Source organism: Alosa sapidissima, chromosome 18 (genome assembly GCF_018492685.1).
Source record: "Alosa sapidissima isolate fAloSap1 chromosome 18, fAloSap1.pri, whole genome shotgun sequence".
In the NCBI taxonomy this organism is placed as follows: domain Eukaryota; kingdom Metazoa; phylum Chordata; class Actinopteri; order Clupeiformes; family Clupeidae; genus Alosa; species Alosa sapidissima.
The window spans coordinates 21,189,020-21,208,785 of NC_055974.1; the positions used below are offsets into that span (position 1 = coordinate 21,189,020).

Here is a 19,766-nt window from a genome sequence, read left to right on the forward strand (position 1 = left end):
TTCACTCGCTATTCCCAGGGCAGGAGGCAATCAAAAAAAAAAAAAAAATAAAAAAAAAAAAAGAAGGGGTAAGGAAGTCAATTCTACAATGCTAACCAATGTTTTTTTCTGTGAATGGCGGCTATTTCTACGGAGATCTACCGGGGGTGTGATTTGAAGTGTGGACACTTTGAGAGCTGAACCCCTCTCGACCCCAAAGCTTTGAATTATTCAGGGCAAACTTGTGAACCCCTGAAAGGCAGTGAATCACCATCACGCCATTGGAGAGCTGTGCTATTCTTGAAGTAGCCTAGCCACCACACTGCATTTAGACAAATAACGTGTGTGTGTGTGTGTGTGTGTGTGTGTGTGTGTGTGTGTGTGTGTGTGTGTGTGTGTGTGTGTGTGTGTGTGTGTGTGTGTGTGTAGGGGGGTGGGGGTTGGCACTAAGTGACAACCAGGTATTTAAACTACTGTCAGACCTAGTCGTGGTAAATGTACAAAATCAAGCTCATTCTTTTGAAGTTGACGTTTTTTTAAACTATATGCCACTGAAGGCCGTTTTTGACTCAACCAGTGTTTCCCATACATTGACTTATTTGTGGCAGCCCACCACAAAATCAACATTGCCACCACACAATGATTTTCCAGGTTGTACTAAATTGCGCTGCACTAATTTGTTAAAAACTGTTGCATTCAAGTTAATTCTGCAAATCTACCACCACAAATAGAATTTCATTCTGTGGGAAACACTGCACAACACATCCCACACTACAAGAGCTTCCATATCCATAATGTATAGTGCAAAGAAATAAACAAGTTACACAATCACTAAGCCATTATAATTAGACAATTGAATTACTTCCATGTTTTTGTTTGTTTAAAAAAAAAAAAAAGTGAGGAAATAAATGTGTCATGCTGTACACAATGTCAAAAAGGCCCAGGCTATGTGTTGCTTAGATAGCCACTTTAGTTTGCATGCAAACCAGCCAGTCAGAGACTGTTTCTCTCTAATAAAACCCTTTTCAACCTAGTGGCCCTGAAACGAATACAATGCAAGCTAATGGAAGGGTGAAGTTACACTCCAAGACAACTCCAAGCCTACGGCATCCTACACATATCCCATCACATGCAGCAGGCACAGAGATCACGAGGTGTAGGCTACAATAATGTCTCCCTCCTTTTCATGAGGAATTAAACATGATGCGTTTGTTCGCTGCCTTCACATATGAAGCCCTTTGATTAACCCCCAGAGGATGACCTCACAAGCTGCTGCAACGCATACACACACACACACACGATCACGTCAGCCATCTGGCAACACATACATGAACACACTCTCAAACTGCATGCAAAACGCTCTCTGACTTTGACCCCTTGCTACATGTTTAGCAACCTCTTGCTGCAGTACAGTTGCGCATGATGTTTTGCCCTCAAGCCTATGACCTCCTCTTGGCTGTTCCATCCCTGCAATACTGAAGAAAGTCTAGCCCAGCAGCCAGCCTTACCCAGTCTGTGAACAGATGCTGAGCATGATTCATCGAACACTAAGTGTACTAAGAGCAAGTAAGAGTAATACATGAAAGCAGAGCAGCCTCTTCAGCATATAGCCCACCTTGACTCATTAGTACATTAAAAAATGGAAATGTACAATATTACAATACAGAATAATTAAGGACAGAAACAAACCATTAAGACAAGATTGAACCACTTATTGGTCTGCTGAGGCTTAGGTTTGTAATGTTCCTCAATAAGCCACACTTGTATAAATAGCACAACTAAACACTCATTTAGTTTCCTCACTTCAGGTGAAAGTCACAGATTTGGCAAGCCTGCAACCACACAAATAGATTGCACAGAAGCACCGCGTTTACCCGTCCCAAGACGATCATGACAATCAAAGAGAGTGACATCAATGGAGGTAGAATGCAAGAGAGAAGGAACACAAAAAGCAATGGAACTCAAGTGCATCACCATAGAACACCGTGGCAAGATATTGCAAACTACCGGCCGTGGGTTTCAAAAAATTAAGAGTTCTGTGTCTATAGACGAACATCTGGCTTCAGTTCAGCGAGTAGCCGTTCCACCATAATTTTACCTGCCTCAAATCAAGGGGGCGACACTGCCTTTACTTCAAAAGAGCTGCTTTGGTAATTGAGCCTCTTAGGAGTTTGTAAACACACACACACTCAAATTTCAACAGTGTAGGAGGACTTATTTATAGCACAACCAGGCTGTGTGTGTGTGTGTGTATTTACTGTCAGACAATGTTGTGGTATTTGGCAATCTTGCTTGAAAATATGGATTTGTGCATCAACAATGGAAAATGTTCAGAGCAAGGTCTTCAAAAGTACAGTTGCTGGTCTAACTTTGCTGCAGTTTCTCTAGACTACTCCCAAGACGGCAAGGCTCAGAATGTATTTGTACTTTTCAGAAAAGTATTTGCCTTGAAACATACTGTTGGGAAACTGAATAGTTAAGGACAGGTTCTGCTTGCGCGCGTGTGCAATACTTACAGGCCACAATCTTGCTTAGAAATATGGATTTATGCCTGGTTCTGAAAAAGCTTGTCTGAGGACACACACAAAACAAACAAGACCTTCAAAGCAACTTCTCTTTCTGAATATCTCTAAAAAGACTAGGTCTTTCAGAATATGAAACAAGATCCAGGACACCCACCACAATGGGGTAACACTTAACACAAACCACTTTGCTTACACTTGGCATTAGACAGCAGCTGTTCATTTTATCTGCTCTGACCATACCAGACCTCGCACGAGTAAAACGTTTGAAAGAACGACCTGTCAAGAAAACACAATGTAGCCATTTTACCTTAACATAATGGCCAATATGGTATGGCATTGCTATATGTAGCTTTCACTTGAAAAACTCTCCATCTTGCTCCATTTACATGACCCAAGAAATCAGACACATTGTTAATTAGCTGTACACACCTGATGAGTGAGAGAGAGAGTGAGAGAGAGAGTGAAAGGGAGAGAGAGAGAGAGAGAGAGAGAGAGAGAGAGAGAGTGAAAGGGAGAGAGAGAGAGCGAGAGCGAGAGCGAGAGCGAGAGCGAGAGCGAGAGCGAGAGCGAGAGCGAGAGCGAGAGCGAGAGAGAGAGAGAGAGAGAGAGAGAGAGAGAGAGAGAGAGCGAGAGCGAGAGCGAGAGAGAGAGAGAGTGAGAGTGAGAGAGAGATAGAGATAGAGAAATACTTTATTCATCCCGATGGAAATTTTAGACAACCAGTAGCTTATACAACCATAACACAACAAACACACATATCGCACAGACATAAAAATCATGTAAAGTGATTGCAAAGGTCTGGGAAATTAATTGCAAAGGTCTGGGAAATGAACTAACTAATTAATTAATTAATTAATTAATTGATTGTTGATTTCATAATAATAAAACTGTAATGATTTGATTCATAATGAAACAAGTGGGCTTGCACAAGGATACATTGAGGAGTTTGGGCACTGAATACCTGGTTCAGAAGCATTTCTTTAAAAATGCAGTTTTCACATGTTGCAACTTGGGCAAGCTACAAACTGATCCATCCAATCAACTTCCAATTTTGACTTAAATTTAGTACAAGTGCCACTGAACAAAATCTAAAATCCTTTTAATAAGCCCTGTTCTCCTAATCTAATCCAATACTTACCTGATTTATCATCAGTGTTTTTATTTTTTTTCAAAATAAATAAATAAATAAATAAATAAATAAATAAATAAATAAATAAATAAGCATAAAGTAACACTCCGCCTCAATTATTTATATTACCTTTTTGTTATACAATCGTTCCGCTACATAATTCATAGAGAGAGATATTATACATTACAGTAGCCTGAGTTGCTGACAGCAGCAAAGCTCAAGCAAACTAACATGACTGGCTCCATCCAACAGTACAACGCTTATAGCTCACACTGTATTCCAAGTTGCCTTAGGGTGCTACGTGCTAATACCACCTCAATTAGTCTACTTACAAGGCTAACAAAAGCATGTGGTCACAATCTGCACCAGCAGTTGAGGACAATAGAAAATACTTGCTTATTATATATTAAAAATGATATTCAACTTGCAAACACACAACACATAGTACCTCAGGCTTAAAGACCCTAATGTGTAAGACTTTTGTAGGATCAAGAATAATCAAGAAATATTAATGTAAAGAAAGGCTTTTTTTGATATTACATCAAAAAATGGTGGTTATGCTTCTTTGTATATACCCAGACATCGATATGTTAGCATGCTAAGCTACTAGCGTCAGACTTTATGTACCCTCTGTACCTCAAAAGCTGCTGTATCAAATCTGTTTCTCAAGTGTATGAGTGTTGCTGCAAACGTGACCTGGTGATACAGTCAGACAAACTTCCTCCACCTCCGGCAGGGGTTAGGAGTGGCGGGCCATGCCGGAGTTCCACTTCCTGTCGTGGCTCCTCAAAAAGGAAGAAGTGACGAGGAAAGCGGGTGAGTAAAGAGGAGGACAGAGAGAAAAGAAAAAAAAAGAGAGAGAAAAGAGAGAGGTAAAGAAAAAGAAAGAGCAACATACAGAAACGGACAGGAGAGGCAGCAGCGCAAAGTAGTCAAATTACAGGAGAAACAGTGTGCGACAGCAGTGGAGGAGAGAAGGAGGGAGGAGAGAGTTCAGACTCAGCACAGAAAGAATTAAGAATCAAGAACCTCAAACATGAGAGTTCCATGACTGTAGCAGAGGCAACTTGGATAACACTGTGAAACTGTGATGAAAACAGCTAATCGCATGATGCTTCTATCATAACAATAATATATGATGACTAACACTACTGCCCATTGCTTTGTGAAGGAAAGCATCAAGCTTCAGGTTTCAGAGTACCATGGAAAGGTGCATGTCAACGGGATGGCTACACCAGGGTTATAAACAGCATCTTACCAATGTTCAATTAATGGAGCCACACATCCTGTCCAACCCCTTTTCTGCCATGTATGATGATTTTAGTACAGAAAAGCTTGGAGGAACTCAAGCCATCCTGTCAATTTACTCTACCCCCCCCCCCCCCCCCAAACAACATTTTGTTCTCCCTCCTTTGCACCCTCCCCACTCCAAACTAACCCAATTCCGAGACAGGCCTGTGTTCCCTATGCCGCACGCTTTTACATCACCGCACATCAACGCACGCACACACACACACACACACACACACACGGCCTTCAGACTGGCAGCCTTTGTGTGGCGTCCTTAGCGTTTTGTCAGCCTGCTTTATTTAGCACGAGGAACGTGTGGGCTCAATAATACATCAAGACAAGAGATCGCATCCGCCACCACTCCTGATCTAAGCCTGCCTGCCTGCAGTAGCGGTTGCAGGGACACCATGACTAGGACGCCATGGGGACGGGGGATGAACCTTCCCTCATATATATATAAATAAATAAATTATCCAAGCACAAAGGGAGCGGAACACTCCCGGCGAAAAAGGAGATGCTATTTTTAGATATGGAAGGAGTGGGCTTGGTTAACCCACTGTTTGCAATAAATATATCCCAAGATCTTTTTTTAGGACATTTCAAAAAAAAAAAAAAGAGGCTTTGTTGAACTGAGAAGCTTTCCCCATCCTCCCCTGTGAGCTAAGAATAATGGGGAGACTGTTCAACTGCAATCCTATTTGCATAAACAGCAGCAAATGTGACAGTCAAGAATAAACCGGGCTCGTAGTCGTACCCCTTGGAAGAACGCACAGCACCATCTGCGGCGATATTAGTAACGCTTATGACCGTAAACTCAGCCACCAGATCGACCGCAGCTGCCACTCTACACAGTTTAAACAGAGACGACCCAGAACCAACCACAACACCAGCACCAGGGTGGGTGGGTGTGTGTGTGTGTGAGTGTGTGTGTGTCTGTCTCCGCATGCATGTGTGCGTGCAAGCCTGTCTTTTAGGTGAAGGGAGGTCAATTGTGGCAGTGTGTATGCATGCAAATGTGACCATGAGTCTGTGCAGTATGAAGGACAAGAGGCGTACTGGTATCCGCATATATGAATTGTACATTGGCCAATGATTTATAGGGGCATGTGTTATTATGGGGAGTGAGCTACGTACAGTATGCTCTGTGAAGGACAGCCCTTGCCCTTCACAGATGACCCACCCCGCCCCAGCCCACTACAATAAGCATGTGGAGCCACCAGCACAGATGACGCTAGTCAGCAATCCCCACCTTGCCATAAATCAACTCTCTGCTTCATGGGCCCCTCACTTCATTTATCCAGAACCCGTGTCTTAATGGATGCTGCCTGGCACAGGCTCAGAGGCCATCTTGGATGTTTGCATGGGATTTCCCTTGAGTAGGGATGCACTGATACCACTTTTCTGACTGAGTGTGTAGTGTACGAGTTAGGCTATTTACATTTGCCACTACAGATTACTGATACAGTTTGGAATAAGGCAGTTTATCTGCCATAAAAATAACAATAACCATCAAAACGCAATTAATTTAAAGATGGGTTTTTATTTTCATCAGATACACTCTGGTGTTACAAAATAAAAAGGGATACAAATAACAAAATATAGTGTAGGCCCAACAGGAGGCCGTTACCAACCAACATTATACATAAACTTTATTGACATAATCTTGCCCTGTAGAGGTATCAGTGCATAGCACGAGCACAAGTTTGAATTCAAGCCACAACTGTTGACAAGAAATATATTTTAATGTGTACTAGGTGCTCTCTTGTCTGTTTTGTTTGTTTTACTAATTGTTAAGTCTTTATGGTGTTGCACAACCATCCTCTGGTTTATAGTGTATCTGTAATGAAAAGCATGCCTTGTTGTCATAGCTACTCTATCACTACTCTAAGGTCTCGTATCCCACTTGTAGCATGATCGATAATCCTCACTTTAAACTTGCTTTGGAAAAAAGCGTCTGGTAAATGTAGCCTAAATGTCTTGGTAAGCTGGAAGACAAGTGTCCACCCCTGTTGGCAATAAAGGTATAGGCTATAGGCCTACTATTCTATAAGAACACCCAATACCACCAACACCAGCATCTGCCACACCTCTGGATTCCAAAGCAATTGGGTGCTGGGGCGGAGTCGGAGGCCAGCTCTTGTACTAATGGCTGCTTCGGGCTCTATGTCAACACTGGAGTCCCCTCAGTATATCAGCTACTGCTAACAAGACAAGCAGCCGGGCAGACATTTAAACTAATGGGGAGACAGACACACACACACACACGTGCGCGCGCACACACACACACACACACACATTATGTGCACTTCCAACATTTAAATACCACTCGAACAAGATTTGCTCAAAAGTTTAGAATTACAGACTGTGATGGGTATTGAGTCAGTGAGTGACTAAAACTAAAATTAGCCTGGTAGCACATTGCCTAATATTTTTAATCTTTCATCTAAAAAGTGTAAGCTGATTAATAATGCATTCATCTTTTACCATTTGGTAGCGACAGATCACACGTCATTAAAACTAACGACTACTTCAAAAACCAAGAAAAAGAAAAGTGGGATTCAGGAAGAGATCGACAGAGAGATAGTGTGTGTGTGCGCATGTCTTTCAAAGATAAGGACATGACCATTTAAAACAAACGTCAATATCTGTTCATCCCCAAGAGAACGTGGCTGATTACTCACACAGCCCCTGAAGGGCAAAAGCCTAGCTCTGGGGTAGCAGGAAACCTTCACAGCACATCCCGAAGAAAAATATATATATATACAGGAGAACTGGGACTACAGTGGAACTGGTTTAAGATGCAATGTGTTACTTTTGTTCAAACGGCTATGTCTGGTTGAAAATGGTTCCTGACCGACTTTTGTGATGGATTATTTAAGAAATGGTAAAACGACCATTATCACTATCAAATAACGATCATCAAGATATCAATACCTTCATTACATCGCCAATTTTGTTAACGCATACAATTATATTTTCTTGTCTAAATAATAGTGATGCACCGATATATCGGCAGGCTATCAGTATCAGCCAATACGGGCCTTTTTTGCTGCCATCTGCGAAATGGCCGATATTAGTGGCCGATATTTTCAAATATGCTGGCCACGACTAAATTGCTGATAAGCGTCACCAAACCATTCTAAGAGTGCAGATCTGAAAACTTTCCATAGGGAGTAGCAGAGGGATATGCAAGATTAAAGTTATTTTCTTCTCTCTCCAGGGCCTAAACTATCACTGCGGGATTGCAGGTATTGCGCAAAATTTGTTCAAGTCCCGCAACTCTAGCCATCATAATGTGAGAAATTCCCGCATACACTTTACAGTCTGTCTGATGCCGCTAATCTAATCATGAAGAGGTGTGAATGCTGGGCTATTGACAAGATGGCTCAACTATCAACTTGAATTGAACACGCAGACGCAGACACACACGCAGAGAGAACCACTTTGCGCTTACACAACTTTTACATCTGGAGAGAGCTCCTTGCTAACTGTCCCGCTAGCTCAGGTCACGTCTGTCAGTAGTGCTGACTAAAATCATTAATGCACATTGTAGGACACTCGGTGTTTCCCATACATTGACTTATTTGTGGCGGCCCACCACAATTAACCTGACCCTCGCCAGATGAATTTCGTTCCGCCTAGCTCCACTCAACCATCTGGGATCAATCCATTGAAGTGTTGCTTCAGAAGGCTGGGCCTAATCAAAAAATGCTTGCATATGATTGGATAAGCCACTTGTCCGTCATCTATTGACGTGCTACTTCAACCACTCAGATCGAAGCCAACCCGTGACGCTGATAAAAGTCTCACAGTCGCTTCTACGCTATGTCACATCTATGAAACTCCCGCCCTGCGTCCTGATTGGCTCTACCATAAAATCTGGTGCAGAAATCACTCTCAACGGACGAGGTCCCAGATGGATGTGAGTGAAGCTAGGCGGAGCTAAGCGGAACGAAATTCATCTGGCGAGAGTCAGGTTACACCACAATATCAACATTGACCACCACACAATGATTTTCCTGGTTGTACTAAATTGTGCTTAAATCTGGTTAGAATCATAACCGCGCTGCACTAATTTGTTAAAAACTGTTGCATTCGAGTTAATTCTGCAAACCAACCACCACAAATATAATTCAATTCTGTGGGAAACACTGACACTAATCTCTTCTATGATCCCAGAAAGATTTTCTTCGACTTGTTAGTTATTTATTTTATCTAATGACATAGAAAACATAATGAATTGCATCCAAATATCCTTATGCACTATGTGCAACTTTTATTCACTAGCCTAAAACCGTGAGACTGAAAGCTAATTACTCACGTATGTCTTAATGTGACAGGCACTCAATTACACCTACACATCACCAATGTGCACTCAATTAGACCTACACACCACATTAAAGATATGCTTAAGTGTAACAGTTTAAAAAGCAATATGAAGTATTCAAATTACTAAACATGTTTAGCTACTAGTAATTATGATGATTATATAATACTATATATTATTAACTAAATACACTTATACTACAATACTTTTTTTGCCAGCAAAGGTGTATCAAAAAATGCCTCATATCTTGTCTGAAAAAAATACTTTGTTCAAACCAAACTCTGTATATCTGGTCCATCCATGATGATTTAAGGGTACTGGGTCCTTGCTAACTACGCTGGCATTTACCAAGCTAAGCTTATCGTTTCAAATCATGAAGCCATTATTGCAGAGTAAAATAAAAGAGGGGAGGACACTACAATACAGACCCAGGCTATTGGCCTGGTGAACACACAGAAATGTTCATTAAAGTGATTCAGTGTTTTGTTCACTGGAAGCCATACTGCGATAGTCAACCTAAATCCGGACATGAAACAAGGACACGGTACATGTATTCAATGCTGCATAAATGGCCTAATAACAGCTGGCAATTAGAAATACTACCAAATACAAATAAAAAAGGTAGGTACTTTCAACTATAGCAGGCATTTCGATATAGACAAGATCCTTGGGTAGTTTACAGTAGCGTGACTGGAATGTGGCAAGGCTAAAAGATGGGGTTGAAATCAAATATGTATGTTAGAAGCATATAAGGCCTTCAGTTTACTGCACCGACTGACTCCAAAGACAACACGGTGGAAAAATGCATCCTGGGCGTGCATGGATTCCGGTGCATGAATCAGCACAACTACCTGCACATACTGCAGCACACCGTTCTGTAGGTAGACCCAACACCCAGACAGGGCAGAATGAAGTCGAACCCGATTAGTCGACTATAATAACCAATACTCAAAAAGCAGAATTTTGTCAAGAAGTCATTGGTCTCACGTGCGATCCAGATGCACATAATTGAACTGAATTAGCAGAATGATTGGTTGGATTAAGGTTAATACTGATATTATTAAATTCACACCCCAACATTACCATGTTTGCTAGTTAGGGTAGTTACAGATGTTAAGGTTAACGTGACGTTTAGTTAACATAACGTTAGGATTTAATCAACAAAATATTTCACACCCCAACATAGTAATGTTATTAGCTAAGAAAATATTTAACAGCCAAACATGGTAAAACATAGTAATGTTACCAGCCAATGATAACCGTAGGCTAACTAACGTTATAGACCAAGCTACCATTTGGACAAATGTGAGGTCAAATAATGATTGAATTAAATAACTTACTGGCTTGTTAGGCTAGCTAGCTGGCGTTTAGCCTAGCACTACTGCTACGGGGGCATGTGCTTTTTGAATCGACTGTTTGAACCATAGACTGTATATATAGAACAGTCTATGGTTTGAACCCGTAGTATAAAGTATAAAAACTCTATAATGTTACTCTATACTATGCAGTTAACTGTTAGGGCTTATTCATTTTTTTCTACAGGCTGGTCTATTTAACTTAGGCTACATTCTAGAGAAAAAAAAAACGCTCAAAGCCAAGTTATTCAAATCAACCTCACTTTCCTATAGTTAAGTTACAACTAAGTTAAACATATTGTAACGTAATGTGCAACACAACAGTAGACTATTTCGCAATCATAATTCTAGTATAAAAATAAATGGGTAGCTGCTAGCCCAGTTATCACTGTAGAGTTATATGTTCATTTTAGCCAACGCCCACTTCACTTATGTAACAATATGTGAACACTAAAGCTAACGTAAAGGCTAAAACTAACGTGAACTACTTCAGACCATGGAGTTATAAGAAAACCCTTAACAATTAAGCCCAAATGGTTCAAATGACCCAACAGTTCGCAAACACCACATCCAAAACGTCTTGACTAAGGTTAACCTTATGGGCACGTTAATGAAGAGGTGACATTAATTCTGTCAAAATGAATTTACAACCGCAGTCGTTAACTTTACAGCTTAAGCACATTGCATTTCCGTCTAAACATATCAAATGCTAAACACGAAATTAAAACTGGTTTGCCCTTACCTTCGTCGATAAATACACCTCACAGTGGTCTTTAAATAAATGCTGGTCCATAAACACCAAATGTCAGTTCAGTAGCTTGATCTTTCCACGACGAATTAACAAGAGGGTGGCCGATGGCGGGAAACCTTGCCTAGCTTTATAAACTGACGGGATCTCTAACCAATCAAAAACGACAATTTGTTCGAACCCTCAGCCTTGATTCGAACTCTCATGTAATTGGGTAAGGGAAATCAGCTGTGGAATGCGGCCACCTGCATCTTGTCAAAAAATGACCAATGAATTCAGGTGCAACAATTTTGCTTCAGCACAACAAATTGACAAATCACCACAAAATGCGTATTTTGTAATTATTTGTTTAGGCTATTTGAAAGGAACAGCAACTTATAGTAGGCTGCATGACCACAAATGACTATTAGAAAGCCGATAATAAAAGTTAAATAGCCTTGAGCATAGAACTATGACCAGTGATGTTCAAACAATAGGAGATGCCTATCCCATTTCTCTCGATTGAAAACCAAACAAGTCATGGCCGTGTTCTTCCCTTTATAGTCAATAGGCTACATGTTCTTGTCTGGTTTAGGGCAAAGGCTAGCCTAGACTGTTCACAAGGTAGGCTAATGCAGGCTCAGACGTGGCAAGTAAGATTTATTATTTTGCAGACATCCAGCTATGTCGCTATAGCCTACGCGGCACTGCCCATGAGGGCTACATTTGGGACAACAGATCAAGATTCAGCTATGACTGAATCCTGTCAATTGTGATTTTATTTACAAACCACCCCATTTAACTATTTGTGCCCTACATTTTAGAAGAATATCAGCTGTGCCCCCCCAATCTCAGGTTGCTGGCATATCCCAGACAAGGTTGCAAAATGTCATTTGGCTATGGATAAACAGTTGCCGGGTGCACCTTTACAACTAACACCAAATTATATTTCGATAACCCGATAAGGCTTTGTGTAGTCACTACCAAAGAGATCGAGTGCTAACTTATTACCTGCAATGATAATATCACGTTAAAATAGCCTGCAGAGTGGTTCAATCCAGCAATCTTCAGGAGTAGTGGTGGGCTACGGTTCAGCTGTTAGAGGGTTCTGAAAGCGTGGATCTTACATGAGACCTACGCATAGGGAAAATGTGAGGCGATTGTAAAGCAGCCGCAGCTCCACGTTTACAATGCCACGGACGCACCTCCAGCATCAAGACCATCAAACACACAGCGATTTTAGGTAGCCTATAGCCCATTTTCTTTAATTTCCCAGTGCTACTGCTGGCACGCTTAGGAGGACCACAATTGGAAGTCTTATCCCATAACTAAGACAGTCGTTTTACAATAAAGATTAGGCTATTTGCAGTGAGACACTATTGCTTTCCATTTGGCATGTACAAAGTCATGGCATAAATCCTGACAAACGGCAACACTGGAAAACTGAACAGATGTCAAAACTCAAAGCAATGGAATAGCCTAAATGTAGCCTAAACGTCAACATCAAACCTGTTTCCAATTTTAGGGGGAATGAACATGTAAAAAGCCTTACCGTATATATAAATGAAAGTTAAGGACGTCCACAGCCAAATAACGTCTTATAATAGCCTAGTGAATCAAGATATCGCTTGACAGTTAAAAAAACAAAAGCGAATTCCGTAGCCTGTTTTCTTATCTTAAACTTGTGAACCTAAAAAAATGAACAGACAAAATCATGTAGGCTAAAACGATTATCTTAAAGATTCATTAAAACAAAAATACACAGGGTCCCTTTCAGGTAGCCTACTAGACCAAAGTAAAAAAAGATAAAATAACTGAAGAAATAAAAGAATGAATCAAATAATTAAAAAAGGCCGACTTGTGCCTGTCTTGATCGTTACAGGTTCACCACACCAATACGCGACATCACTGAATGAAAACCTATGTTTGGAGAAGGCTGTCTTTAAAACGGTGATATAGTCCTGCCATGGGATATATAGTGCCGCATCACAGCATCCCTATACCTCTCCGCTCTGCACACTGTTTCATCCATCCAACCTATAGGCCAACAAACGCGCACGCAGACGCGGAAGTATACTCAGAGAAGCTCCATCCATTGAAACGCATCGACTTGCTTGGCCCAATCGACTATAGGAGAAATAGTGATTGACAGACATCTTCACCAATGACTACTTAGCAACGGTAACTAGGCACTACTTCCCCCTTCAAGGTGGAGGATCCTTGAACGTCTGTCGTGTTTGCCTCCCCACCGAATTAGATGCTATTGGCCAATTATATGTCATTCATACCGAACAGGCACTTCCAGTTCCATAAAGTTATCGCACATATTGCTTGAGCCATGCAAAAGGGCAGGCAACAAACAAGTCCTGCCAGGACGGTTGGCAATATTAGCTCGATGCAGAGGTAACAACGTGTTGTCAGAATAGCCTGCTATTCATTAAAGCATTCGTTTCATTCAGCCTAACACGCTTGAGTTTCTACCAGAACATCTGTCATTTCCAAACTGCATTACCATGCATTTAAAGAAAATCTTAAATTAACATGTATTGTCAGGCCCAGGCCCTCTATATGTCAAGCCTAGATATTAAAAGTGTAGTTTATATAGCCTACTATACCGTCAATGCAGATTTGTTTGATATTTTATCTGAGAAACTGTAGCATCAGACGCATGCTTTATGTTGCAAGTGAAAATGTGTAAGAGTTAAAGATGCATAGCTTGCATGCTCTATAGAGACATATTAGCCTACAGGCTAGGCTAAAAAGCATGTTCATGCGTGAGAAAAGATAGAGCAGAAGGATACTATGCGATATTACATGAAAATCAAATGTTGGGCATATCTCCATGTCGATTCTCCCAGATTATCACATGCGTGCAGTTGGCGAAGGCTAATCTCTGCCTTCCAAACTATAATAGGCTATAGCCTCAACCATTCAGACTTTGCAACAGCATATTGAAATATATATCTAACTACCGAGGGCCATAAACCACAGAATGTGTATGCTAAGACCACGGGAAGCAGGCTATACAACTTACCCTAACTGACACGCAAGTCTTACTTCCGCGTCAGGGATTTCAGCACCACCGTTTTCAGCACCAAGGACAGAGAATGAAGGATTTGTGTTCAGCGCTCTGCTTTAGCTACCGCCTTTAGCACAAATGCTATGTGAATATCGACTGTACGTTGTTGTTGTTGTTTTAATACTGTTCGCGACTGATTTATCTGTATGTAGGTTATGTTTTTTTCCCCTTCATCATTTATTTATTTATTTATTTATTGCTTGTTCCTTTGCGATGATGCGGGAGAAAAGTGAAAGGACAGCTACAAATAGTGACTTACAGTCACAACTTTTTAATTCCAAAAGTTTAGGTCATACTGCGCGCCAATGTACGCGTAGTGATGTAGTATTATTTTTTGTGTAATTAATTTTGTTCTGAGATATAAGAACTATAGACTACAATTAGTTTGAGAGCTTAATCAGAGAGTTTCAGAGTGCTATAACAGTCCCTGACTGTATCAAATATATGGCTCTTAATTAATACCTTAAGAGCCTCTGTTTTACAGCTCATGCTTGGTTGTTCAAACAGCACCCTATTCCTTAGAGAGAGAGAGAAAGCAAAATGCACTTGTCTCTGTAGCCTACCATTACTAAACCAACAAATGCAGCAACAAAGATTTTGAGTCTTTACCATTTAAAATGTAAATAGTGGCCTATTGGAATGTGTTTGGGAATGACATGTAATGGAGTTTAAATAATAATAATAATGATAATAATAATAATAATAATAATAATAATAATACATCTGTTCTAGTATTATATCTATACTGGTATCAGCACCAAGAGCTTAACAAATGGATTTAAAAAGACATATTATTTTCACTTTGGGCTATACTGTGTTAAATGGTCTGTAATGGAGGAGAATGATACATTGAACATGTCCAGAATAACACATCATCAACTGAGACAAAATCTGGCCAAATCGGCAAACAAAAGCTTAAGCCATTGTAGGAGATTTCTTTACATTGTCATAGATTCATCAAATAACTGAAGTGTACTCATAAATATTGTAGGCTGCACTGTGAGGTATCCTGTGAGCACACAAAATATGCAATAATGTATACAGGCAGAGATCTCCATAACCCATAATGAAGTGTGTCTCCTCTTTGACAGAGATCTGTATGCCTGTTTGCATGCTTTCAGAAACAGAGGTTTCTGACAAAAATGATTCAAGTTTAATTCCTTTTTAATGCCCATGTAAGGACTCTGAGTGGCAATTAATCAATGAAACAGTGCATATTCAGAGCATAGGCTCTTTATTCATGATGCCACATATAGGTGTATGGGTTTCATGAGGCTTGTTATTGTAAAGCTATATCACCCCCAATGGATTATGTTCCATAGACAAACCACGTTTGCTCCCAAGGTCAGAGACATATTTCAGATATAGTTCATATCTCAGGCTCACAAATAAATGAATCCTCATGAGGGCCCTTGGTTCAATGATAGGTCATTAACTCAATCCATCTCTGTAATGCAAACAGCCAAGCAAACAGACCATTTGTATCTTTTTTTATCCCTATACTTCCCCCCACCTCCTCTCTCTTCCCTCCATCAGTGAGACTCTAGCCACAGTGAAAGTTAAATGTCCTCGACCTTCGGCTCCTCTGAAGTGCTTGCATCTCGACTCAAAGGCCATTGACTCTGGCCCCACAAAGCAATGTCCTATCCTTTCTGTCCTACAATACTGCGTCTGAGGAAGTTCACAGTGCGATGTCAAGAGGTCAATAGCAGGGCTGGTTAGGCAATAGGCATCTAAAGTAGGCATGCACAAAATTATCGGCAGGACATCGGTGTTGGCAGATAACATATGAAGAATTGTATTATCGGAATCGATAATATTACCTTACCTTACTATGCACAGAGAATCACAGGCTCAGTCCCTGCCTTAGTCATTGCAAGCGCCTCTTGATTGATTAATCACCACTATGTGGATACTGTTTTTAGAATTGATTTAGATTAAGTGTTAGTTAGTATAATTTGTATTTTAGTATATTTAGTATATTCTTTATCTTCTACTGTCCTTATTGCTTAGTTGTGTTTTTATATTATATACTTTTAATTACTTTTTCTGCTGTTAGTGAATGTGTGTGTGTTGTCTGTATGCTACTGAGACCTTGAATTTCCCCTGGGAATCAATAAAGTATCTATCTATCTATCTATCTATCGGCAGATGTGAAAATTTCATATCGGCAGATATCCCAGGCGGATAAATCGGCAAGACTATAATTGGACTAAATAAGAGGGAGCATGCAAATCTATTCAAAAATGGTGATATCTACATTTTTATTTGAAAATGTCATATGTAAAATTGCTTATTTTGCACCTGCACCGTGTTACAATGAGCCCTTTATTTGACACAAGTGACTGTGTACATTTCTTTAAATATACATTTAAGGTAGAATGAATAACAATGAAAGTTTAATGCCTGTACCTGCAACAACTAGGCCTTATCACAATAAGAGTAATAGGTTCATTTTTGTACATAAGAGACCCTTAAAGGAAATAAAAAAGATGTGTGTTTTTTGGTATCAGCATTGGCAATCAGCAAAAATGAGTTTAAAGATATCGGCATATCCAAAAGTGATCATAGCTATTCCCTGCGGTTTGTCAGCCTTTGTGTAAAGGTGATCAAGGCAACATGAGGGGAATGCACCTCTAAGATAAGACAGGTTTCCCATTGTTATCCATTGGCATTTTGTAAAAGCCCATAAAAGTGTGTGTGTGTGTGTGTGTGTGCGCGTGCGTGCGTGCGTGCATGCATGCGTGCGTGCCTGCGTGTGTGGGCGTGTGTGTGTGTGTGTGTGTGTGTTAAACATAGACGAGGAATGTTGTAAAAAGTTCTTGGCTGCTGGACATTGTTGTAAAGCTGACAGCCAGGGAAGCACAATAACAAAAAAAAAATCCTGACCACACTGTTCTGAGTATAACTTTTTAGGGGAAAACTGATGAACCTTTGCGAGTATTAGACATCACTTTAACCTTTAAGATTGAAATGTGACACTCATTTCATGGGGCAGTCCTGATAGAACACTAGAAAAAAGGGATCAAATGTGTGCCTTAAGGAAAATAAAACTATCACCATCAACGATGGTCGCTCAGACTTATATATTTCTCAAGGTTACACAGCTAGTAGAGGGCCAGTTTAATATTTCTACTTATCTTCTAATTTAAACAACGCAGGGTGAATAGACAAAATGACATAATGAAACAGATCTCTGGGGGATGATAATTAAGGAGAGTGGAGCTTGGTGTCGCCTTTCATATTTAGTTATAAGCATAAATCTGACTTGTTCTTTAAAAAAAGGCCCTGCTGCAGAAATGGTGAGTCCTTCGGCCTTTGTATTTTACTGGGAATGACAGCATTGGCTCACAGGCTCCTGAGTACCTGACATCATTCTGGGGCCACCATATTCCCACAGCAAGCAAAAGGTGATGGTGTATGATGTCACCGATTACTGCACATGCAAAATGAATCATGCTTGAGAGGCACAACTCCCCCAGTGCCAGTAATGGAAGTGTAATGGAACCTTAGATGAGGTCATACAGTACATGGAACACACAGACTACGGAATGTGCCACCAAAATGCCATGGTGATGAACATGACATAATGCTTAAATTAGGCACTTACTGTGAGATCACAATGGTGTGCGTGTGCGTATATTTTTGTTCTATTGAGGTTTCCAAGGGAAAAATGTTGAGATGAGCAGTTGACATTGAAATAAGTGAAATTTACGTAGATAGAAGTGGTGTCTGCGCCTTTCGTCTTATACTTATTATATTACCGCTGCGTAACTCCAAGATAAAGTTCAGTCAGGTAGGAAAGAAGAGACCGCCCTCAGGGACTGAGTCATATACAAAAACTGTATTTAAAGTGCAGAGAAAGCATTACAGGCCATGACCAACAAAACAAAATAGCATTACAGCATTACAGGCCATGACCAACAAAACAAAATAGAGACCGCACTCAGGGACTGAGTCATATACAAAAACTGTATTTAAAGTGCCGAGAAAGCATTACAGGCCATGACCAACAAAACTAGACAAACGTTTCAGGCCTAGCCCATCGTCAGTGTCTCAATTTAGAGAATTTAAGAATCTAAATTGAGACACTGATGATGGGCTAGGCCCAAAAACGTTTGTCTAGTTTTGTTGGTCATAGCCTAATGCTTTCTCGGCACTTTAAATACAGTTTTTGTATATGACCCAGTCCCTGAGTGCGGTCTCTACTTTCCTACCTGAATAAGTGAAATTTAGAAATGTATTCTTTAATAGTGTTTCTATCTCTTTTGATTTTCTTTCTTTCCCTTTCTCCCTTTATATAATTACCACAAACATATTAATTGGGAGCAAAGCTCTAGACTATGGCGAAAAGTCAAGTTTTGTTCTTTTCTTCTGTAGCAAATAGTCTACATGAAAACTGTAGTCCTACTTTACATTTGGTCTCATCAATAGTGCATCTGTATTTGCTTGAAATGGCCTCCCAGACAAACAGAACCAGAGGCTCACTGTTCATCTTCTCAATGATGCATCTCTTTTTGAGAGGCTGTTGGAAGAGAGGAAGACACAAAGTCCTGAGAAAGCACTCTGTAAAACTAAATAAATAAGTGAAATAAAAATATTTCATCAACCTCCACAGGGAAATATGACTTACGGGTGGGGTTGGGGGGGTGCTTTAAGAAGGAGTGATATTTTTTCTCACACTTTTTTACAAATCTGCTTGAAAATAGGTCATGAAATCTCAATTAAATGTGTCAGGCAGCTGGGAATTCTCACAATGTCCCTCATGACACACTGCAACTCCCACGCCCAATACACACACACACACACACGAGCGCGCGTACACAAAATTATCATGTATACATGCATAATTCCACATATGGATGCAACATACACACACATACTTTCAGGCACACCCACCCAGTACTCACAGCAACTGTGGCTGGTGGGACGTCCACCTCGCTCCAATAATAATAACCTGGCCTAAATAGCCTGATTAAAGACATGGCATGCGGACACCGTCCCCATTTCCAATATGCGGCAGGCCACAGGTGTGCCCGAGACATCTATCGATCCTGTTGTGTCTGCAGACGACAGAAAGAAAGAAAGAAAGAAAGAGCGAAGGAAAAAACGAGGAAAATCAGGTCCTTTTTACTGAGTGGATGGGGTTGATGGTGCATGAGGAGGGCGGGGGGTGGAGGGGTTGGAGGCAGGAAGATGAAGGAGAGGAAGAGGAATGGGTTCCTTGGCACCGGTTCAGACACGCAGAAGATTACAAAAACATTTCCAGGCACCGAGCTAAAGGGGGCCACGGCTGGAGGCTGCCGAGGCTGGTGTCGTTGCTGGCGGCCTCTTGAAGGCTTATTGAAAGTGAAG

General features: G+C 40.7%; 1 protein-coding gene across 5 annotated transcripts in view; it reads right to left on the reverse strand.

Annotated features, from left to right (window-relative positions):
• The window catches only part of elavl2 (ELAV like neuron-specific RNA binding protein 2), a 49,416-nt gene extending 36,160 nt beyond the window's left edge, over positions 1-13,256 (reverse strand). The window contains exon 1 of one of the 5 annotated variants that reach the window (XM_042070789.1): positions 12,885-13,256. Coding sequence is in view for 1 of the 5 variants with exons in the window: in XM_042070792.1 (XP_041926726.1) it covers positions 11,348-11,398 (51 nt within the window). In the remaining 4 variants the exon portion in view is untranslated. Of the gene's footprint in view, positions 1-4,269; positions 4,294-11,347; positions 11,491-12,343; positions 12,467-12,884 lie in introns of those variants that run through there. The other 4 variants (XM_042070790.1, XM_042070792.1, XM_042070788.1 and 1 more) reach the window with 4 other exon arrangements.
• Positions 13,257-19,766: the final 6,510 nt, after the last annotated feature.